Source organism: Salvelinus alpinus, chromosome 9 (genome assembly GCF_045679555.1).
Source record: "Salvelinus alpinus chromosome 9, SLU_Salpinus.1, whole genome shotgun sequence".
NCBI classification, from domain to species: domain Eukaryota; kingdom Metazoa; phylum Chordata; class Actinopteri; order Salmoniformes; family Salmonidae; genus Salvelinus; species Salvelinus alpinus.
Window position 1 is genome coordinate 62,206,377 of NC_092094.1, and position 25,009 is coordinate 62,231,385.

General features: G+C 42.6%; 1 protein-coding gene across 1 annotated transcript; it reads left to right on the forward strand.

Annotated features, from left to right (window-relative positions):
- The first annotated feature begins 3,664 nt into the window (after window positions 1-3,664).
- prr5l (proline rich 5 like) lies at window positions 3,665-24,785 on the forward strand. The gene is made up of 9 exons (XM_071326863.1): window positions 3,665-4,009; window positions 11,935-12,065; window positions 16,670-16,750; window positions 17,041-17,089; window positions 20,409-20,466; window positions 20,940-21,031; window positions 21,424-21,558; window positions 21,884-22,004; window positions 23,439-24,785. The coding sequence occupies exons 2-9, from the start codon at window positions 11,944-11,946 to the stop codon at window positions 23,816-23,818; spliced, it is 1,038 nt and encodes a 345-aa protein (XP_071182964.1). The 5' UTR covers window positions 3,665-4,009; window positions 11,935-11,943; the 3' UTR covers window positions 23,819-24,785.
- Window positions 24,786-25,009: the final 224 nt, after the last annotated feature.

Consider the following 25,009-nt stretch of genomic DNA (forward strand, 5'->3'; position numbering starts at 1 on the left):
GCTATATCCGCACTGAGCAAAAGGGTAGAGCTGCCCCGCTTTCAAGGAGCGGGACTCTAACCCAGAAGCTTATAAGAAATCCCGCTATGCCCTCCAATGAACCATCAAACAGGCAAAGCGTCAATACAGGACTAAGATTGAATCGTACTACACCGCTCCAACGCTCGTCGGATGTGACCGGACTTGCAAACTATTACAGACTACAAAGGGAAGCACAACCGAGAGCTGCCCAGTGACACGAGCCTACCAGACGAGCTAAATTACTTCTATGCCCTCTTCGAGGCAAGTAACACTGAAACATGCATGAGAGCTTCAGCTGTTCCGGACGACTGTATGATCACGCTCTCCGCAGCCGATGTGAGTAAGACCTTTAAACAGGTCAACATTCAGAAGGCCAGACGGATTACCAGGGCGTGTACTCCGAGCATGCGCTGACCTATTGGCAAGTGTCTTCACTGACATTTTCAACATCTCCCTGTCTGAGTCTGTAATAACAACATGTTTCAAGGAGACCACCATAGTCCCTGTGTCCAAGAACACCACTAAGGTAACCTGCCTAAATGAATACCAACCTCAGATCCTCAAAAGGTTCTACAGCTGCACCATTGAGAGCATCCTGGCGGGTTGCATCACTGCCTGGTATGGCAACTGCTCGGCCGCCGACCGCAAGGCACTACAGAGGGTAGTGCGTACGGCCCAGTACATCACTGGGGCCAAACTTCCTTCCATCCAGGACCTCTATACCAGGCGGTGTCAGAGGAAGGCCCTAAAAATTGTCAAAGACTCCAGCCACCCTAGTCATAGACTGTTCTCTTGGCTACCGCACGGCAAGTGGTACTGGAGCGCCATGTCTAGGTCCAAGAGGCTTCTAAACAGCTTCTAGCCCCAAGCCATAAGACTCCTGAATATCTAATCAAATGGCTACCCGGACTACTTGCACTGCTCCCCCCCCTTACGCTGCCACAACTCTATTATCTATGCATAGTCACTTTAATAACTCTACCTACAGTCATGGCCAAAAGTTTTGAGAATGACACAAATATTAATTTTCACAAAGTCTGCTGCCTCAGTTTGTATGAGATGCAATTTGCATATACTCCAGAATGTTATGAAGAGTGATCAGATGAATTGCAATTAATTGCAAAGTCCCTCTTTGCCATGCAAATGAACTGAATCCCCAAAAACATTCCAAAAAAACAAAGCATTTCAGCCCTGCCACAAAAGGACCAGCTGACATCATGTCAGTGATTCTCTCGTTAACACAGGTGTGAGTGTTGACGATGACAAGGCTGGAGATCACTCTGTCATGCTGATTGAGTTCGAATAACAGACTGGAAGCTTCAAAAGGAGCGTGGTTCTTGGAATCATTGTTCTTCCTCTGTCAATCATGGTTAACTGCAAGGAAACACGTGCCGTCATCATTGCTTTGCACAAAAAGGGCTTCACAGGCAAGGATATTGCTGCCAGTAAGATTGCACCTAAATCAACCATTTATCGGATCATCAAGAACTTCAAGGAGAGCGGTTCAATTGTTGTGTAGAAGGCTTCAGGGCGTCCAAGAAAGTCCAGCAAGCGCCAGGACCGTCTCCTAAAGTTGATTCAGCTGCGGGATCGGGGCACCACCAGTACAGAGCTTGCTCAGGAATGGCAGCAGGCAGGTGTGAGTGCATTTGCACGCACAGTGAGGTGAAGACTTTTGGAGGATGGCCTGGTGTCAAAAACGGCAGCAAAGAAGCCACTTCTCTCCAGGAAAAACATCAGGGACAGACTGATATTCTGCAAAAGGTACAGGGACTGGACTGCTGAGGACTGGGGTAAAGTCATTTTCTCTGATGAATCCCCTTTCCGATTGTTTGGGGCATCCGGAAAAAAGGTGAGCACTACCATTGGTCCTGTGTCATGCCAACAGTAAAGCATCCTGAGACCATTCATGTGTGGGGTTGCTTCTCAGCCAAGGGAGTGGGCTCACTCACAATTTTTCCTAAGAACACAGCCATGAATAAAGAATGGTACCAACACATCCTCTGAGAGCAACTTCTCCCAACCATCAAGGAACAGTTTGGTGACAAACAATACCTTTTCCAGCATGATGGAGCACCTTGCCATAAGGCAAAAGTGATAACTAAGTGGCTCGGGGAACAAAACATCGATATTTTGGGTCCATGGCCAGGAAACTCCCCAGACCTTAATCCCATTGAGAACTTGTGGTCAATCCTCAAGAGGTGGGTGGACAAACAAAAACCCACAAATTCTGACAACTCCAAGCATTGATTATGCAAGAATGGGCTGCCATCAGTCAGCATGTGGCCCAGAAGTTAATTGACAGCATGCCAGGGCGGATTGCAGAGGTCTTGAAAAAGAAGGGTCAACACTGCAAATATGGACTCTTTGCATCAACTTCATGTAATTGTCAATAAAAGCCTTTGACACTTATGAAATGCTTATAATTATACTTCAGTATTCTATAGTAACATCTGACAAAAATATCTAAAGACACTGAAGCAGCAAACTTTGTGGAAATTAAAATTTGTGTCATTCTCAAAACTTTTGGCTATGACTGTACATGTGCATACTACCTCAACTAACCAGTGCCCCCGCACATTGACCCTGTACCCGTATCCCCTGTATATAGCCTCGCTATAGGTATTTTTCTGCTGCTCTTTAAATATTGGTTACTTTTCACTGTAAGGTCTACACCTGTTTATATTCCGCGCATGTGACAAATCAAATTTGATTTGATGTTGTGTTCACCATTTATGTGCTGTAGCTTAACTATTCAAAGGTGGCACTGGTTTGACCCTCTGTAGACCAAATAAGGCTCTTGCTTAAGTGATTATAAAGGATCAGCACTGTCCAATTCATTTTAGCCTGATCCTTTTTCTTGACTGACAATCAACATGATGATTCCCTCAGTGGGGGTTTTGACTTTCTTGAGCACGTTCAAGAGTCTCGAACTTCACGTTGACATGGTAGACTGTCAAGTAGATGTCAGGTAGAAAGTTATTTTGAGAGAATCAAAGGATTTATTGTTTGGTCAGGGTGGAAAAATGGATTGGACTTCTATCGCCCTGTTTCATTTTACTCTTATCAAAATCACAACACTTTGAAGTTGAAATGTTTACCTTTTAGGATTGCACAATAATAATGGATTGAAAAAAATACGATATGTGCAGGCCTAGTTGCATCAACATGTATGGTGATAGTGGAGGGTTTAGAAATGTGGTTTTTGTAGGCCTACAAATTGAAATTATATTGGTAGGTGAAATTGCATTTCTTCACACTAAATGTGTGACAAGTCAGTACTTCACTTCATTAATCCTAGACGACGCCTGCAGTTGGCTTGTGTAATGAATAGTATAATTTGATATAACATATTATACAAATTACAATGCTAGTAGTTAGGTACAAAATAGTATCCTGTGCAGTGTGCAATAGTTTCAACACAGTTATTGTGAAGCATCTAGGCCTATGCTTTTATTGTTGAATTTAGTGAAAGTCAATATTGTATTAAAGACAACCATTTCCTAAAAACTCCCTATCAATTCTGCGACAACTCACATAACTTTATTATAGGCTATAATAAACCGTTATAATGCTTCCGCTTACAGAGAGGGGTGATCACTTCATGAATATTTAAACGGTTAAGTATTCCGTAACAATCGGTGTCGGGGAGGAGGGGCAGGCACCACGAGAGAATGAACGAACTCTATAGATGTGTATTGATGAAAGTCACACTTGTAAGCGCGAGCGTCGTCCGATACTTTTGCAGTAGAAAGTAACAGATGTAGCAAATAGCCTCCAAGCTAATGCAACTCTTTATGGGCTGAATTATTAGACGACGAGACTAAAAACCAAGGACCTTTCAATTGGTTAAATTTCATAGTTTGCTAGTTCAAAGAGGTATAGGCTACACATGCTTTATACACGAATTTGAAATTGTCGCCACAAGGACGCCGCTGTGCGCTAGATACACGGCACTTGGAGAGTAGTTGAAGTGAGCTTGTAAAAGGTAAGATACGCTTTAAAATATGTTTGTTTACAAAATGTATTCAAATTAGCCCAGCCTACTTCTAAAGATAAATATTCACTTTGACAGTCACACTTCTAATATATGGTTTCTGCCTTTCAACTTCTCGAGATTCTGATTTGCCATCTTGAAGTTTCTTCCCAAATGAGTGTGTGTGTGTGTGTGTCAGTGAACGTCTAGACCGCAGTAAAAAACTGCATACATATGTAGAAAATGAACTCAAACCATTGGATAACATCTCCACTGAATTTTGCAGGACTGAGCATGCTGTCTGTTACTCCTTGGTAGTTCAGCCAGTTCTCATAGACTAATAGTGACATCGTAAATGTAAATCCCGGACACCCAAATTACTATGATATGTTATGTTTGGTATAAAAACTTTAGTATTTTAGCAACTTTGGAACTACTTACTACTTTTTAGCTACTTTGCAACTATACTGAAGAAAAATATAAACGCAAAATGTAAAGTGTTGGTCCCATGTTTCATGAACTGAAGTAAAAGATCACAGAAATTTTCCATATGCACAAAAAACGTATTTCTCTCAAATTGTGTGCACAAATATCATAACATCCCTGTTTGTAAGAAATTTTCCTTTGCAAAGATAATTCATCCACCTGACAGGTGTGGCATATCAAGAAGCTGATTAAACAGCATGATTATTACACAGGTTCTCCTTGCGCTGGGTACAATAAAAGCCCACTCTAAAATGTGCAGTTATGTCACACAATGCAATGCCACAGATGTCAACATTTTTGAAGGAGCGTGCAATTGGCATACTGACTGCAAGACTAAAATTAATTTAATGTTCATTTCTCTACCATAAGCCACCTCCAACGTAATTTTAGAGAATTTGGCAGTACGTCCAACCGGCCTCACAAACGCAGACCATGTGTAACCATGCCAGCCCAGGACCTCCACATCCAGCTTCCCTCACCTGCGGGATCGTCTGAGATCAGCCACCTAGACAGATGATGAAACTGAGGAGTATTTCTGTTTTTAATTAAGCCCTTTTGTGGGAAAAATGTATTCTGATTGGCCGTGTCTGGCTCCCCAGTGGGTGGGCCTGGCTCCCATGTGGGTCGGCCTATGCCCTCCCATGGCTCAAATTGTGTGCACAAATTGCCCAGTTGTGAAATCCATAGATTTGGGCCTAATGAATTTATTTCAATTTACTAATTTCCTTATATGAACTGTAACTCAGGAAAATTGTTGAAATTGTTGCAAGTTGCGTTTATATTTTTGTTCAGTGTACTTATTAGCATGTTAGCTAGAGGTCGACCGATTATGATTTTTCAACACCGATACCGATTATTGGAGGAGTAAAAAAGCCGATACCGATTAATGGGCCGATTTTTATTTATATATATATACGTATATGTATATATATATACACTGCTCAAAAAAATAAAGGGAATACTAAAATAACACATCCTAGATCTGAATGAATGAAATATTCTTATTAAATACTTTTTTTCTTTACATAGTTGAATGTGCTGACAACAAAATCACACTAAAATTATCAATGGAAATCAAATTTATCAACCCATGGAGGTCTGGATTTGGAGTCACACTCAAAATTAAAGTGGAAAACCACACTACAGGTTGATCCAACTTTGATGTAATGTCCTTAAAACAAGTCAAAATGAGGCTCAGTAGTGTGTGTGGCCTCCACGTGCCTGTATGACCTCCCTACAACGCCTGGGCATGCTCCTGATGAGGTGGCGGATGGTCTCCTGAGGGATCTCCTCCCAGACCTGGACTAAAGCATCCGCCAACTCCTGGACAGTCTGTGGTGCAACGTGGCGTTGGTGGATGGAGCGAGACATGATGTCCCAGATGTGCTCAATTGGATTCAGGTCTGGGGAACTTGCGGGCCAGTCCATAGCATCAATGCCTTCCTCTTGCAGGAACTGCTGACACACTCCAGCCACATGAGGTCTAGCATTGTCTTGCATTAGGAGGAACCCAGGGCCAACCGCACCAGTATATGGTCTCACAAGGGGTTTGAGGATCTCATCTCGGTACCTAATGGCAGTCAGGCTACCTCTGGCGAGCACATGGAGGGCTGTGCGGCCCCCAAAGAAATGCCACCCCACACCACGACTGACCCACCACCAAACCGGTCATGCTGGAGGATGTTGCAAGCAGCAGAACGTTCTCCACGGCGTCTCCAGACTCTGTCACGTCTGTCACATGTGCTCATGTGCTCAGTGTGAACCTGCTTTCATCTGTGAAGAGCACAGGGCGCCAGTGGCGAATTTGCCAATCTTGGTGTTAGCACAACCCCCACCTGTGGACGTCGGGCCCTCATACCACCCTCATGGAGTCTGTTTCTGACCGTTTGAGCAGACACATGCACATTTGTGGCCTGCTGGAGGTCATTTTGCAGGGCTCTGGCAGTGCTCCTCCTTGCACAAAGGCGGAGGTAGCGGTCCTGCTGCTGGGTTGTTGCCCTCCTACGGCCTCCTCCACGTCTCCTGATGTACTGGCCTGTCTCCTGGTAGCGCCTCCATGCTATGGACACTACGCTGACAGACACAGCAAACCTTCTTGCCACAGCTCGCATTGATGTGCCATCCTGGATGAGCTGCACTACCTGAGCCACTTGTGTGGGTTGTAGACTCCGTCTCATGCTACCACTAGAGTGAAAGCACCGCCAGCATTCAAAAGTGACCAAAACATCAGCCAGGAAGCATAGGAACTGAGAAGTGGTCTGTGGTCACCACCTGCAGAACCACTCCTTTATTGGGGGTGTCTTGCTAATTGCCTATAATTTCCACCTGTTGTCTATTCCATTTGCACAACAGCATGTGAAATTTATTGTCAATCAGTGTTGCTTCCTAAGTGGACAGTTTGATTTCACAGAAGTGTGATTGACTTGGAGTTACATTGTGTTGTTTAAGTGTTCCCTTTATTTTTTTGAGCAGTGTATATATATATATATATATATATAATGTGTGTAATAATGACAATTACAACAATACTGAATGAACAATGAACACTTATTTTATCTTAATATAATACATAAATAAAATCAATTTAGTCTCAAATCAATAATGAAACATGTTCAATTTGGTTTAGATAATGCAAAAACACAGTGTTGGAGAAGAAAGTATAAGTGCAATATGTACAATGTAAAAAAGCTAACATTTAAGTTCCTTGCTCAGAACATGAGAACATATGAAAGCTAGTGGTTCCTTTTAACATGAGTCTTCAATAATCCCAGATAAGAAGTTTTAGGTTGTAGTTATTATAGGACTATTTTTCTCTATAACATTTGTATTTCATATACCTTTGACTATTGGATGTTCTTATAGGCACTATAGTATTGCCAGCTTAATCTTGGGAGTTGATAGGCTTGAAGTCATAAACAGCGCTGTGCTTCAAGCATTGCTAAGAGCTGCTGGCAAACGCAGTAAAGTGCTGTTTGAATGAATGCTTAAGAGCCTGCTGCTACCTACCACCGCTCAGTCAGACTGCTCTATCAAATATCAAATCATAGACTTAATTATAATATAATAAACACACAGAAATACGAGCCTTAGGTCATTAATATGGTCAAATCTGGAAACTATCATTTCGAAAACAAAACGTTTATTCTTTCAGTGAAATACCGAACCTTTCTGTATTTTATCGAATGGGTTGCAACCCTAAGTCTAAATATTTCTGTTACATTGCACAACCTTCAATGTTATGTCATAATTATGTAAAATTCAGGCAAATTAATTACGGTCTTTGTTAGGAAGAAATTGTCTTCACACAGTTCGCAACGAGCCAGGTGGCCCAAACTGCTGCATATACCCTGACTCTGCTTGCACTGAACGCAAGAGAAGTGACACAATTTCCCTAGTTAATATTGCCTGCTAACATGAATTTATTTTAACTAAATATGCAGGTTAAAAAACTATACTTGTGTATTGATTTTAAGAAAGGCATTGATGTTTATGGTTAGGTACATTTGTGCAACGAGTGTGCTTTTTTCACGAATGCACTTTTGTTAAATCATCACCCGTTTGGCGAAGTTGAAGTAGGCTGTGATTCGATGATAAATTAACAGGCACCGCATTGATTATATGCAACGCAGGACAAGCTAGTTAACCTAGTAATATCATCAACCATGTGCAGTTCACTAGTGATTATGTTAAGATTGATTGTTTTTTATAAGATAAGTTTAATGCTAGCTAGCAACTTACCTTGGCTCCTTGCAGCCACAAGGTCCTTTTGATGCTGCACTCGCGTAACAGGTGGTCAGCCTGCCACGCAGTCTCCTCGTGGATTGCAATGTAATCGGCCATAATCGGCGTCCAAAAATGCTGATTACCGATTGTTATGAAAAATCGGCCCTAATTATTCGGCCATGGCGATTAATCGGTCGACCTCTAATGTTAGACAACCCTTCCCCTAACCTTTACCCTTTAACCTAACTCCTAGCCTTAACCCCTAGCGTATTTAACGTTAGCCACCTAACTAACGTTAGGAACCTAACTAATGTTAGCCACAACAAATTGGAATTATTAACAAATACACTACCTTTCAAAAGTTTGGGGTCACTTAGAAATGTCCTTGTTTTTGAAAGAAAAGCATATTTTTTGTCCATTAAAATAATATCAAATTGATCAGAAATACAGTGTAGACATTGTTAATGTTGTAAATGACTATTGTAGCTGGAAACGGCAGATTATTTTATGGAATATCTACATATGTGTACAGAGGCCCATTATCAGCAACCGTCATTCCTGTGTTCCAATGGCACGTTGTGTTAGCAAATCCAAGTGTATCATTTTAAAAGGCTAATTGATCATTAGAAACCCCTTTTGCAATTATGTTAGCACAGCTGAAAACTGTGCTGCTGATTAAAGAAGCAATAAAACGGGCTTTTAGACTAGGTGAGTATCTGGAGCATCAGCATTTGTGTGTTCGATTACAGGCTCAAAATGGCCAGAAACAAAGACTTTTCTTCTGAAAAGAAGGCTATTCAATGCAAGAAATTGCCCAGGAACTGAAGATCTCGTATAACACTGTGTACTACTCCCTTCACAGAACAGTGCAAACTGGCTCTAACCAGAATAGAAAGAGGAGTGGGAGGCCCTGGTGCACAACTGAGCAAGAGGACAAGTACATTAGAGTGTCTAGTTTGAGAAACAGACGCCTCACAAGTCCTCAACTTGCAGCTTCATTAAATAGTACCCGCAAAACACCAGTCTCAACGTCAACAATGAAGAGGCGACTCTGGGATACTGGCCTTCTAGGCAGAGTCCCTCTGTCCAGTGTCTGTGTTCTTTTGTCCATCTTAATCTTTTCTTTTTATTGAACAGTCTGAGATATGGATTTTTCTTTGCAACTCTGCCTAGAAGACATATTAAGTTATACGAGATGGAAGATGGACCTCCTCAAATGTATACATACCATACGAAATGTAACATATCATACCAGGTGGAGGGAGACATATTTACGTTAACCATGTTACGTCTACCCATGAGTCCAAGTTGCAGCAGTTTGATGCACCTTTATAGGAAAGTACAGTAAAGGTGGTTGACGCTACGCTGACAGTCATTGCAGCCTAAGGCCTGCTCGTGTGTGTGACACTCCTCGCTGAAAATAATTACCTTACTAGTAACTCCTACTGCTGATTAGGGAAGGCATTAGATCTTTAGAATGTCACTGAAGGTTGTAAGTACTTAGTCAAAGAGGCAAGGTGACATCCAGTGTTGGTGATACCAAGCCTGTGGCAATAGGGCGCAGGCGCTGATTCAAAGAGAATGAGAAGTAGAAAAGCTCTAATGTGCTGATCTAAAATAGTAGTCCCTAACAGTCACCCAGCCTAACACCAAACTGCGTCTACAAGCAATGACGCTACATCTTGATTTGCTACACTCGCATTAGAGTTTGGTACAGTACGGTAAAGAAATGTATAGGTCAGTACAATATAATACAGTAGAGTAGAGTTTGGTACAGTACAGTGTAGCACGATTCCTTGTGCATAGAGTTGTCTGGTTTCTTTGACTTTGTAGTCAAAGGTTTTTGTTTGGCATCATTCTTTTTCAATTTAAAAGTATTTCAGTGTCATTCTGTTACCATAGAATTCCCCTACTACTACCGTCCCCTATCCAGTCATCTACAGATCTGTGCTAAACATTGTATTTATGGATGCATTTTGAAAGTATACATCCATAGTGCCCACTACCCTAGTCTCAATTAGGGCGACCCAGGTGGCTAATAGTCCAGCCCTCATGTTGCAGAGTGCCCCACAAACCCTCACTCTGATTTCTTCTTGGATCAGGGCAAATGGATGCACACAAGCATGCTATTGTTTATTTTCATCTGGTCTGCCAAACAGAGAACAGAGAGAGAGGTGATTGCTAAATACTTATTTAGCGTTGCCAGGCTACCCTCAGTGGAGTGCACAAAGGGACAGCATTAGAGGGGACGCAGAGCACGAAGGCGAGAGAAAAAAAGGAGGTGCAGAATAATCTTTCATTTACAGCTTTTCGATGTTCTTTCTAATTTTGGATCTGCACTTGATGAGGACACACGCACACATGTACATAAGTCACGTTCTCTCTCTCTCTCTCTCTCTCTCTCTCTCTCTCGCTCTCTCGCTCTCTCTCTCATTCATTTGTACACACACAGGCCCAACTGAGCTGGTCATAACACATCTGTAAATCTTAACCAATTCTTTCACGCAAGCAAGGGTTGGCCCACATATCTTGAATATTAGGCATTGCGCCTCTTTAAAGGAGTGGTGGGTGCTGTTGCATCTGCTCTCATTCTACAGAGTAGATTGGGGAGGTAGGGATACTTTCTGACACCCAGATGTGTGTGGGATGGGGTGACGTGGTGGGTACAGGCGGGGTGCGGTGTGTGTGTGTGTTCACCAGCTTGTGTGTGCATGTCTCGCTCAAGTGTGTACCGTAGGTGTTTGCTAGCTTGTGTTTGTGCAAGTCTGTGTGTGATTGTTTATGTACCAGGCCAGCTTGTGCATGAGTGCCTTTTCAATGCGTGGGAAAGAGCGCATGTGCGTTGTTTACAACATTTGGTGGCATTCACCACCCTCCCTTCCCCTTCATGTGGGTTTCCTGCTCTCTCTGTCAGTGGGTGACTTGAGTCTAAAAGCTGTGCGATGGCCCACCTCCTGTCACCTTGTCCCTTATCTAATTTTAGTTTACCAAGCTCTCGACACAGCGTTATTTTCTGGGGCCTGGCTCACAAGCTATCCATATATCTGTGCGGAACGCCGAATCCCATTAAACTGCTGTTCTCAGGCACTTATTATAGCCTAGTGTAGCCTAGCTTAGCCACTCTTCTCTTACCTAACCAACCCAGGCTTTTGGCGGTTGGCCCTTTCATTAGGGCACAGTTTGTGCTGTAAACACTACTGAGGTTTGGGTTAGAGCAGTAAGGCAGGAAGCTAATGGACGAGAGGAAGTTGACATGACTGCACAGCGGCGGGGGTTCACCACCTCTCTGCTTTCGGAATGATACAGGCTCTCTCGTATTGAGACAACATAAGCATGCATACCTGCTGTGAGAGCGAGTGTCTGTCTTCCCCTCAGACACGGTTTCGCTTCGTGAACTCACTCGCTCATTGTAGCAGTTTACTGTACACACACAAACACATTTTGTGTGAATGTTGTAGACAAAGTATTTTGGTTTCAGTCTTCGTCTCCGCCAGTGGCTGTTGATTCTGAAACTTTCACAATGTCACACCAAGTTTTCATTTCATCCATGTGGTCTATTCAGTAGAATGAACGGCATTAGCATTGGAGGCAGAAATGCACTGTATAGCTCATACACAGACTTCTATACCGCAGGATATATATATTTTTTTTTAATCGGCAATGGCATGAACTTTTAGTTGCACCCAATTGAATAGCCATTATTAACCACTGACTTGTGTTTTCTGCAGGCCTGGTGCATGATGGGATCATTTCGGCGGCCCCGCCCTCGCTTCATGAGCTCGCCCGTGCTGACGGACCTCGCCTGCTTCCACGCCAGCTCGGTCGGCCAGCAGCTGTCCAACACAAGCGTCTGGAATAGGTGGGTGAGCCTCATCTGTGCGAACCACATCCAACACTGCTTTTAAATGTGTGTGTTTGAGTGTGTGAAACACGTTTCTCTTTTCATACATCTCTGACAGAGGGTCCATACCAGCCATTAGATACTAAACTGACTTTTGGTTTGCTTTCAAATGGGAAGCAACTAGATTTGATACATATCATATCTCTTTGTGCCTCACTTTATTTCCCTAAAATGTCCAAAGAGAACATGATAGGAAATGACAGGATAAATAATGTTGTAATCCCACCAGGAAGTGTTTAGACGATGTGGGTTATGTGTATATTAGTAAGTGTCCGGGTTGGAGCAGGAAGACCTGCGACGGTCTCTTTCCTCTCTGACCACCCCATCACTCTTTATCTGCAAAAAGTGTGGATAGTACTGTTGAGCTGGCGGTTTTGAACATACTCACTACGGAAACGGAAGCTAACCCTTTATTTCGGTATGGAAATGTGTCAGACTGCTCTCCCCCCTCCACTTCTCTCAGGAAGTGAATAGAGCATTTGACAGGATGTTTTGTGGGAAGCGGATGGGGCAGCGGGCGCTTCGGCCGCTAAGAGGTCCCTTCCGCTAAACCCCAGAGGTGCCACTGAGGCGCTTGGCGTGCTCTTTGTCCACCGAAAGCAGGTCTTTCCATAGGTGTGGATTTTGTGTCCTTGGTTACATGGTCACCGGGCCGCCGCCACCGCTTGTACGGCACAGTCCTCCACAGCGAAGGGCCGAAGTCACAATGGTACGCTGCACTGTTTTGACCTGATAGCGGACCGCCCTAAACTAGAACAAAAGGCCAATGCAAAGTTTTCACAAACCCTTTTTTCCTTTCTAATTCCTTCAGGCTCTACAAAAGTGCCCAGGGGGTACGTGCTAGGGGTTGATTCTGGACAGTACCTTTACACAGCTTTGCTACACAATGAAAAGGTTTATGAAAACCCCCAAGGCCATGTAATGACAATATGTTTTGACAATATCTGCAGAGGGGCTTTAAATGGATCTCTGGTTTTCACTGTTTACAGTATGTCCATGCCTCCCTGTTGCAAAATGCATCGTATTTCACACCTCTCTTCCTACATTGGAGAATTCATATTCAGAAAATGTTGCAGGGCACTAATTCTCCAAGGTGGGTTGTTATCAAAATAAGTTTTAAAAAGAAATTGTAATTAACATGACTCAAGACATACACTGAGTATACATAACATTAAGGACACCTGTTCTTTCCATGACATAGACAGATGAATACAGGTGAAAGATATGATCCCTTCTTGATGTCACTTGTTAAATCCACTTCAATCGGTGTAGATGAAGGGGAGGAGACAGGTTAAAGAAGGATTTTTAAACCTTGAGACATTTGAGACATGGATTGTGTATGTGTGCCATTCAGAGGATGAATGGGCAAGACTCGGTTTGCACATTTTAGGGAAATCATTTAGGTGGAAATCTTCCGTGGGAATTAATGGGAATATATGGGAATTAACGAAAATATATGCAAATTAATATTAACACCATTTAAATGTAGATGTTTTTTGCATTGGATATATTTACCATATCATATGGAGACAGAAACATAAACCTTTTACCTTATCATAACTAGACATAACTGCAAATGATAAAATTTCTTCCAATAGAACTTTAATTAAATGAGTTGACTCTTCACATGGGATGATTTCACTGAACAACAAAAGATAGGGAGTATTGAATGATCCCCAATTATCCATCACATCTCCCAAAAACATTTTCAGCATACATCTGTAAAACGATAGTCTAGAAACTAAAGCTTTGGTTGTCTTCCTCTCAGGCTTCCATGTCTTCTCCCTGATCCTCCTCAATGTCCAACTCTTGGCCATCAGTCTCTGAGGCCTCATCTTCACTGTCACTTTCCAACCTTGAGGATGGCTCGCTGTCAGGCTCAAAAAGCCTCAAATTTGCCCAGATGGCCACCGATTTTTCAATACTTGTATTGGTCAGCCTATTGCATGCTTTGGTGTGTGTGTGTGTGTGTTCCCAAACAAGGACCTCTGAGCGCTCTGAGGCGGCTGATGTTGGTGGGATTTGGAGGATGAGGCAACAGGGGAAAGAGCTTCAGATCCACAAAGTCCCTTCCACCAGGTGGCTGATGAGATGTGTTGGCACGACTGCCATATTGCATCTCCATCCCAAAGCCCTTGCTTGGAAGTGTATTTCGCCAGACTGCCAAGAACCTTGCCCTCATCCATGCCAAGGTAGTGATGACACCATAGGCCTTGTTGATCTCTGCACCAGACAGGATGCTCTTGCCAGCATACTTGGGGTCCAACATGTACGCTGCAGCGTGTATGGGCTTCAGGCAGAAGTCTTAATGCTTTTTGATGTATTTCAGAACTGCAGTTTCCTCTGCTTGGAGCAAAAGTGGGCAGGGCAGTACGGATTTATTTTCTTACATCTGCAAGCAGAGTCTGAACATCAGACAGGATGGCATTGTCTCCCTCAATCCGTGCAATGGCTACTGCTATAGGTTTCAGAAGTTTCAGGCTGCTTACCACTCTCTCCCAAAATACATCATCCAGGAGGATACTCTTGATGGGGCTGTCCATATCGGCAGACTGTGATATGGCCATTTCTTGGAGAGACTCCTTCCCCTCCAGGAGACTGTCAAACATGATGACAACACCACCCCAATGGGTGTTGCTGGGCAGCTTCAATGTGGTGCTCTTATTCTTCTCACTTTGCTTGGTGAGGTAGATTGCTGCTATAACTTGATGACCCTTCACATACCTAACCATTTCCTTAGCTCTCTTGTAGAGATGCATGAGCAGCACAGCCAATGGGTGTGATGTGAGGGTAGGAAACCTCCACTTTAGACCAAGCAGCTGTCATGTTCGCAGCATTGTCTGTCACCAGTGCAAATACCTTCTCTGGTCCAAGCTCATTGATGACTTCCTTCAGCTCATCTGCAATGTAGAGACCGGTGTGTCTGTTGTCCCTTGTGTCTGTGCTCTTGTAAAATACTGGTTGAGGGGTGGAGATGATGTAGTTCATTATTCCTTGCTCACAAACATTCAACCACCCATCAGAGATGATTGCAATACAGTCTGCTTTCTCTATGATTTGCTTGACCTTCACTTGAACTCTGTTGACCTATGCATCCAGCAAATGAGTAGATAAAGCATGTCTGGTTGGAGGGGTGTATGCTGGGCGAAGAACATTCAGAAATCTCTTCCAATACACATTGCCTGTGAGCATCAGAGGTGAACCAGTTGCATACACATAAACTTCTGATTCCAGGAGGACCATGAGCTGTTGCTATAGAAGTAGAGGGACTTTTGTCAGAGGTTGCTTGTTGTGAGCGCTGAGGGAACTTTATGCACTTGGCCAGATGATTCTGCATCTTTGTTGCATTCTTCACATATGATTTGGCACAGTATTTGCAAATGTACACAGCTTTTCCTTCTACATTAGCTGGAGGGAAATGTCTCCACACATCAGATAGTGCCCGTGGCATTTTCCTGTAAAGATGAGTAAATTTTTTTTTTAAAAACCCGAATACAATTCCATGTACAGATAAATAGTTAAGTAGTTAGATTAAACAACTCCTTTGTAAGATACATGTTTTAAAATGATACATGTATGGAAACAGGTGAATTAACACTCCTCAGTTAGGCTCAAGCAAGCTAAAACCCACACGGAAGCAAAAACTAACTAGCAGAAATTGTTAAGTTAGAAATGATTTAAACACACTTTGCTGTAGGCTACTATTTACTAGTTAACAAGAAAATAATGTATGTTATATAAAATATATTCACCCCAGCCAGTATTGTAATCAAAACTTACCAGAAAGCATGTAGTCCTTGGCTCAGACAGTGTAGTAGTGTGGGCTCAGTAGCATCTCATTAGTGTGCAAGATATTGAGAATCAGCTGTACATGTGATGGAAGAATGCACTGTGCATGCAGAAGGTTGCAATTCCATTGAATTGGGGGTAGTTTAACCAAAATATGCCACAAGACCTAGAATTGCCTTATGTGTATCCCACAAAAAAGGTTCATTGTAATAAGCTAATGAAAATTTACCGGAAAGTTTCTGAGCCTTTGCAACCCTAGGCAAGACAAAATATTTAAGTGCCTTTGAACGGTGTATGGTAGGAGGTGCCATGCGCACCAGTTTGTGTCAAGAACTACAACGCTGCTGGGTTTTTCACGCTCAACATTTCCCCGTGTGTATCAAGAATGGTCCACCACCCAAAGGACATCCAGCCAACTTGACACAACTGTGGGAAGCATTGGAGTCAACATAGGACAGCATCCCGTGGAACGTTTTTGACACCTTGTAGAGTCCATGCCCCGACGAATTGAGGCTTTTCTAAGGGGAAAGGGATGCAACTCAATATTAGGAAGGTGTTCCCGAATGTTTGGTATACTCAGTGTATGATTGACTTATTAGACAAAATGAGGCAACCTAATCACCATCTATCACAATCATCCATCTTTCAGAAAAGTTTAAATAATGTCCTGTTGATATCAGCCAGAGCTTCCCATTTGCCAGGCAGTTGAGGCTCCATCACCTATGCCCTCTGACCTAAGAGCTCTGACCTGACCCTGTGTTTCTGTCCCTTAGTGTCCAAACAGCCGTGATCAAAGTGTTCCAGGGTGGAGGGTTGCAAGCTAATGAGCTTTACACCCTCAATGAGAGCATCAGGTAAGGTTGAATTGACAGTCTAGATAGAGGTACTCTGTAAGAGCTTTGTGACTTCACCGCACACTGCAGGAAGCTTTGGGGACAGGGTCCTCCTTGTTCTGTTCTTGTAACCCGTAAGGCTTTGACAGATAAGGCCTTAGTGGAATCAACATAAAGGAAAGGAGACATCAAAATGTTGCCGCCACCTTTGATTTAGGGCACCACTATCAATACTTTTATAAAGTGCGTTTTAAATCAATGTTTTTCTTTCACGTTATTAGCTAGTGTCCCATTGTTCTGTGTTCTTTTAGATGGCTCCTCAAGACCGAGCTGGGATCGTTCATCACAGAGTACTTCCAGGTATGCCCTTTCCCCTTGCATGTACTGTAGATTCACCACCCAAAATGATCAAAGGAATAGTTTGCTTAATATAATGCACATGTAGGTACATATGTCGTTTATTTAGGGACTTAATAGCCATATCAGATTTGTAAGTAAGGATTTTTGCCCCATTCATTCCAAAAGACCCTTTACAAACTTTCCAGTCAAATGTGTTTGTAAGGTGTTTTAGGAAAATACCTCAATAAGAACAATTTAAAAACAGTCTGGGTGAGTTGACAAGAGCCAAGGTACCTGGAAAATCATATACATGTGTCAAATGTAGTGATAATAATGAAGTAATTCATATATTTATTTATTTTTCAATTGAAGTGAAAAGTGTTTTGGTGTTTTACTAAACTAAATTTAGATTGCTGTCTTAATTATTTGTCCTAAAATAGCAGTTGAGACAGTGGTGATTTTAGCATGTAAGTCTTGGTGGGGCAAACTCCCCCCAAAAATGGAGGTCCATGCCAGCAAAGCCACTACACTACACCACACACTAAACAATACACGAAGTGCACTATAACGGTGACAAACGGTGCCCACAAACTGTTAGGGCCTACATGAAGCTGTCCCAATAGCAGAGTCCCAACAGCAGTCCCAACACCTTACCACTGCTACACCTGGCTATCAGCGGAGCCTTGTCTGGCAGCGAAACAGTTAATTCAGCCTCATTTACTGCCTTTAAAAAACATAGCTGATGTGGCTGATTAAGCAAATGTGGTTTCTACTGACAATTGAGATGTACAAATTATGGCATACTGGGACAACTAGTGGATGAGAGGCAATCCGTAATTTCGATTAAGACAATAACGAGCGAGCTAGGATGGACGTAGTCAATATAACTATTTGTTCAGCACTTTTGAAATGTACAGCGATAGAATTCAGAACATGGGCCGTTCTTACGGTATTCTCACTGTATACCAAGTCAGAACCGTAGGATAAATAAGGGGTGCGCATATGCCGACAATGAAAGCTCTTACAATATTCAATGATTACATTTCTTTAAAACAGGCTATAGGCTACATGCACCACCAAGTCAGAACAGTAGGCTAAATTATGAGGGGAAAAGGGACCAAATTATTAGGGTGAGGCACATGGGCAAGTAATGGCTTACTACACAGCATAAACTTTGTTAGTTTTTCACTCTGTTTGTCAGAACCTAACAGACAACTAGTCAAAGCTCAAACCAAGTTTATTCACCCAATGGGTCAAACAGCTGCAAAGACAAAGACATGGTTCCACCAGCACAAGTATTTATACCCCCCTTTAGGCGGAGTCTCCTCCTTTTTTCTAAACCCTACATCTTTGTTGCTAGGCAGGAAGTTAAGTGATGTGGGTAGTAAACTGTTCCTTCTCCCTTCATGTGACCTGACCTCGGCCTCCCCCCCATTCCTCACTAATCCACAGCAATCCACCCTTATCAGTGACTGCAACCATGTGATTGCCTTTTCCCTTACTTAGTAACTTCACAGGCACATGGCTCTTATCCGCCCTCGATTGACCCCACCATATACATTCCTCCTACATATAAGCATTAACTTCTGGTGTAGCAAGTATTTCAAATTACAACACAACAACTCAGTATTACTTTCTTAGCTACAGTATACATATCTCCCTGGCATATTACATCATTTCTGAAGCAGCATACAATACATTTTTTGACTCACCTTGTTGTGCTGTGCTCACTTGAACGGGAAGTGGCGCGGCGGACCTTCGTGGGCAAATTTTGTCATCGAACTCTGTCATTCTCTGGATTTATGGTGCTTTCAAGACAACTGGGAACTCTGTAAACGTTGAATCATGACGTCAGTGATCTTCAGTTCATAGCTCTAGAAAGAGGCTTGAGTTCCCGACTCTGAATTACGAGTTGGAAGACCATTCAAAACGTATTTTCCCAGTCAGAGCTAGTTTTTTTCCTGAGGTCACAGTTGTCTTGAACTCACTGAAGTCTGAGATTTCCCAGTTCCGAGTTTCCAGTTGTTTTGAAGGCGGCAGAAGTCATGCTGGATTGACAGCATTGCCAATGTTGAATGTTTATCCTTTTAAGCTTGGAAAAGAGATCCTTAAACCCAGACTTGGACCACACACCCACTCCACTGAATAGCATGCTAGTGATTGCTTTGCAATGCTTGCAGTTAGCCACTGATTCCTTCCAAACCACTCATTGTTGAATTTGCAATTTCCAATGTGTTATGTAATGTTTATCTCCAATGGCCGATGAGCACCAATACGTTTAATCTATAAATTATCTTCATAATTTCTCTTCACATGGCAAGGTTTGAAAAGGATTTGCCAGTAGATTGTCGACTTGATTCATAATGATGACTGCTAGCTTGCTAGCTAAGATTTTGAAAGTATGATGTTGACATCAGTCCAATCAAAGCTACGGTAGATATAACATGATTTGATGTCTTTTTATCTGTGGCCAATGACCTTGAGCCTTCTTGGATGGGCACTTCTAATGTAACTCTATGGCAGCACCCAAGGGGCTTGAATTTCCGAGCTCTCCCCATAGATTTTGCGGTGACGTAGTGTCCCCATGAGTAACAGAACACTGAGCCAATCACGGCGCAACTAGGGAACATTACCAACCCCTACGCTCCGTATTTTCTGCTGGCTGCCCCACCACCACAGAAAGCACTGAGCTAACACCTGCATTTTGGAGCTGCCTTACTCAAGAAAGCAAAAAAGAGAACATGTTTGTATGTGGCTTTATTAACTCAATGATTTGTTTTGTTTGCAAACTGATATGTGACACGTATTCATACCAAAATAACATGCAAAACAGGCTAAACAGGTGGGACTCTGCCACTGAGTTGAGCAATGGTCAAACTTTTTGGAATCCGTCAAGCCTCAATCAGAAGTGGAAGTGTGTGTTCCATTGCAGTGTCAGTTGAGGTGTTACACAACACATTGATTTACCAGCTCCTCGATATGCAATGAGCAGATTTTCTTTTGCTTAGTGCTTTTCTGTGCATGTGTTGATCAATTATTCAGTCAGCAGAGAACTGATTATTTTAAAGAGGTTGAAACCTGTTCATTCTGAACGTTGGTTATAAATATCCCCTTTTCTACGTGTTTTGGATAGGACACAAATGAACACCTCCTTTCAGCAACCTTACACCAACTGGCATGTGAGATGCATTTCATTTGCACACCAGCTGTCCCTCATGTAGATTTTAATAGAGTCATTTTGCATCAGCCATGTAAGAGAACTTTAAACTGTTACTGTTTCCTTGAATTTAAAAACATACGTTTCTGACATTTTCTCTTTCTTTCTTACAATTTGTCCTAGAATCAACTCTTGACCAAAGGCCTGTCACATATTCTGGAGAAGATTAGACTTTATGAGGGTAAGTGTACCATCTGCGCCATGAAACGTTGCAAACAATTTGGCTAGTTTGCATTTACATTTAAGGAAGTTACTTTGTTCACAGCGAGATGGTCAGGGTATTTTCCCAAGGTCTTATTCTTGGGACGCATTCCTCAGTTGGAACTGATTGATGACAGGTATCTACTGTAACCGCTTGTGTTTTTACCCTATTAAACCTCTCATAAGGACACAAAGGAATGAGAGTGAGATCTGAGCCTCATGTAAAGAGAGTTTATTTGTGACTGACCACCTCGATTCGGTCTTTTGCAGCATAAAGCATTATGTGTAATAGCAATTCAATAGTAAAAATCCTTATCCATGTGCCATATTGATTTCCACCTGTCCAATGCTTTCAGACTCAGGGGACGAATGCTCTGTGACAGGACTTTGATCTGTTTCATTTGTCACAGTGTCATCTAATGCTGGTTCATTTGTCCCTCCCTTTCTCCTCAGGTGACAGTCAACTCCTTATCCTGTCCGAGATGTGGATCAGGTTCTTCACTGCGATCTTGCCCACGCTCCAGGCTATATTCTATCCTGTTCAGGTACTGCCAACATACAGCCCGTCCTTTCGCCGAGACTTTAAACCGACTGCCTGACCCTCAGTGATCAGTACAAATCCCATGGCACTTGGTTTATACAGTAGGGGTGTTATTAATCCTGCCGTCCTGGCTTAATTCCGAAACTCGCTGCTCATTCTACTGCACACAGCCAGATAGGGACAATCCTCTCCTGCCCCTGTCAGTGTAGGGTGAGAAATCTCTTTCTCTCTCTCTCTCCTTCCCTCTCTCAATTACAGCCTCTGCTTTTTGCCGTACTCTTTCGTTTATTTGGCATCTTGAAGTCCTCCCAGCCCTTTACTGCAATGTTGCCATCTAATTTCATCCCTCATGAACATCATTAGTTTATGTGTGTTTTTTTTTCTGTGTGAGTGCAGGGTCAGGAGCTTACCGTCAGACAGATGGCTCTACTGGGCTTCAGAGACCTGGTTCTGTTGAAGCTCTCCCTAGAAGACCTACTGCCCATTGCCACAGTCCCCCCAGCCATCACACAAATGCTGCTGATTCTGCAGGTAAGCTTACTTCTACACCAGTCATTAATCTGGACATGTAGACACTTTATGTGACAATTGTCACCACATATAGTAGAATAATAATAGTTAGTACATGTAGCTTCTAAACCCCTTTGGGTCAGTTGCAGTGAAAGCTGAAGCACTACATGGCAAATCAGAGCCTGGCTCTGTGGCAAATGAACATAACATTATCTCACATCGTAAGGTGAAGTTAATGCAACAGGGTTCAAAGTGAGGCCTCTGTGTCAACTGTCTGTGTTGAGCACCATCCCATGCTTACTCACAGTGTATCTGTCCATGTTTCTGTCATTGTATCTATCCACAGGGCATCCATGAGTCTAACGGGCCCAGTCAAGAGTACTATCAGCTAGAGGGATTGGTCGAGACAGTCATCTCGCCTTACCTGGGTAACGTCCTCCACGTTAGCAACATCAACCGCTTCGTAGGTGAGTGGCCTGGGTCACAACAGAACATAGTATAAGCTTTGGTCCCACGCTTTGTAGTAAGATTAAGTGTTTTTTTCTTTCCCTAATCATATTGTATTTTGAACAATAATGAACAGTTAATAAAAGAGTAAAATAGTACTTGTTTTCAAAAGAAGCATTAACAGCAATTTGACCCGTTTTTTTTTTAATAAGAAGGAGAATGTGTGATCCCTTTTACCGTGGCCCCCAGGGCTCTATGAGGGGAAATAAGCCTTGAAAACCCTAACTAGGCTTCTATGGCATGACAAATCACATAAACCACATAAAAAACATCACCAGAGCCTGCAAATCTGCATTTGATCACATTTCTTATCCCACTGGCCTGGAACTGGCTAGCACACACACTTTCTTTAATGCACTTTTACTCCCCTTCCCCAGTGTAGTTGTTTCTATGATTGCCATTACAGTCAGCCTGATAAATTCAATGGCTTGGGATGGTCGTGACGTCATGCACTAAACTAGAGCATGCAGATATCCCAGAGTAATTAAAGGCCCAATGCAGCAGTTTTTATATCAATATCAAATAATTTCAGGGTATCAATTAAGTACCTTACTGTAATAGATTCCCATTAAAATTGGCAAAAATAGCTTTTGGGAGTGGTCTGAGTGGGAAAGGGAAAACCAGCTGTTATTGGCAGAGAGGTTTGGAACTCTCTTTGTTATTGGTCTATTAACCAATTTACAGCACGGTGATGTCACAATGGAATGCCAAAACTCCCGCCCATGCAAATCTGCTGATTATAAGGTCCTGTGTAAATTATATTTTAAATCAGCAACTACAGTGCCAGCTAACTACAACTACAGTGCCAACTACAGTATTCACACCCCTTGACTAAAGTAATACTGCAAAAAAATGTGATATAGCACTTTCTGTCCTGAATACAAAGTGTTATGTTTGAGGCAAATCCAATACAACACATTATTGAGTACCACTCTCCATATTTTCAAGCATAGTGGTACAGTAGCTGAATCATGTTATGGGTGTGCTTGTAATTGTTATGTTTTTCTGGATGAAAAATAAATTGAATAGAGCTAAGCACAGGCAAAATCCTAGAGGAAAATCTGGTTGAGTCTGCTTTCCACCATACACTGGGAGATGAATTCAGTTTTAATAGATGACTCTAATTTCCTGAAGGCACAGGAAATAGCACTTATAAAAAAAATATTTTGCACTGTTAGTTTCATCAGCTGTTGTACAATATGATAGAAAAAAACTGTAAATAAACATAATTTTGACTACTGGGCCTTTAACAATTGTTCTTGAATTAGGACTGGTGAACTGCTTTGCATTGCATTTATCCAATGCATACTTATCAGGAGTCGACTGTATTACTTTCAAACAATAGCAGAGAATTACTCACAGGTGTTTTCCTCTTCTTCTTCCTATATCCCTAGAATGCCGTGCACCACTTTCCAGGTTAAGAGGAGTGGCACAACCAGAGATCACTGTTACTCATCATCATGCCTCAGACTCCTCCTCTCTGGCTCCCCTAGTGGAGCAGGAGGGGGAATCCTACCTGGAGAAGGTGGGAGGAGTCCGGCGCCACACAGTGGCCAATGCACACTCCGACATACGGCTGCTCTCAGCTTCTGGCAGGATGCAGCCTGGGATGGAGGAGGACAGTGGTGGCGGTGGTGGGAACGGGATGGCAGGCAACGGCATGCGGCCCAGGCCTTTCTCCAGCTATCCAGACATCCTGGAATCCCCACTGGGAGTGGTGGGGCCCTTCAGAAAGCAGAGATCGACTGAAATCAGCTGCCATCCTCCCAGCTAACCAGTGATAGCGGCTGGAGACCGTTGTTGTTATTGATTCCTGGAAACTGAGGGGATAAAAACCATCTCTGAGTGCGAGCAGGGTGGTTGGGTGGAGTCTATGTCACCCAAGGGCTTTCCCTCCTCTGTGCTCAGAGGCCAAAATGTGGAAACAGTTGATTGTTTCCGTACATCTCTGTTTCCCTACGTGCCAACACGTCAGATCTATTCACATGATTTTATTCCTGGGACGCATTCCTCGGTTGGAACTGATTGATGACAGGTATCTATCGTAACAGCTCGTGTTTTTACCCTATTTAACCTCTTATAAGGACACAGAGGAATGGCAGTGAGATCTGAGCCTCATGTAAAGAAAGTATATTTGTGGCTGACCGCCTCGATTTGGTCTTTTGGAGCAACATTTTTATTTTTTTATTTTTTTTACATTAGATAAAAGTTGACTCCGTAGACTCACAGCTAGAAAAACTGTATATCACACACTGCAGCTGAGGAACAAATGGGAAAGTAATTCTGCTTTGAAAGTTGAAAAACTTGTAACCCCACTTTTGAGAAAATGGCCCTTGAATGTTTGGTACACCTACATGAAGAGCTCTTCTTATTCTACACCCATTCAGCATCGTTCACACCCTCTTAAGACTTAGCCCCACCCATCTCTTTCACGTGTGAGGCAATGTGCTAAACAGTGAGTATGGTGGTGTACAACAAAAGATTTCAAGACTAAAGGCTGGTTTATACTACTTCTATCGACATGTCTGTATACAGTTGTCACAGTGACATCATGAACATTCTATTGTCGTCCGACATCAAACTTGTCGTTGTCGTTCTGAAAAATTATTAACAAAAAAATGACAGGCTGCATGACATCAGCAGCCTGGGGGTCCAAAACTGATAACTGATGACTCATAACTGGTGCGTATTAACACCAATAAACCCATCCGTTTAAAAATTAAAAGCAACTTTCTAAACAATGTTTTTGGTTTGTTTCTAGCTTGTTAGAAGGTGTAAATGGTACAGTGAAATGGTTACTTGAAAAGTGGAGTCTTTTGTTTAGACATGTAGCTAGCTAGCTAGCTAGCTAGCTAAACAATTAACCATAATCCCAACTCATAATGTTACTACCCTGCATGAATCTACAGGTAGATAAAGCTAACCATCTAGCTGGGTTCAATGCTAGCTAGCTAGCTAACATTAG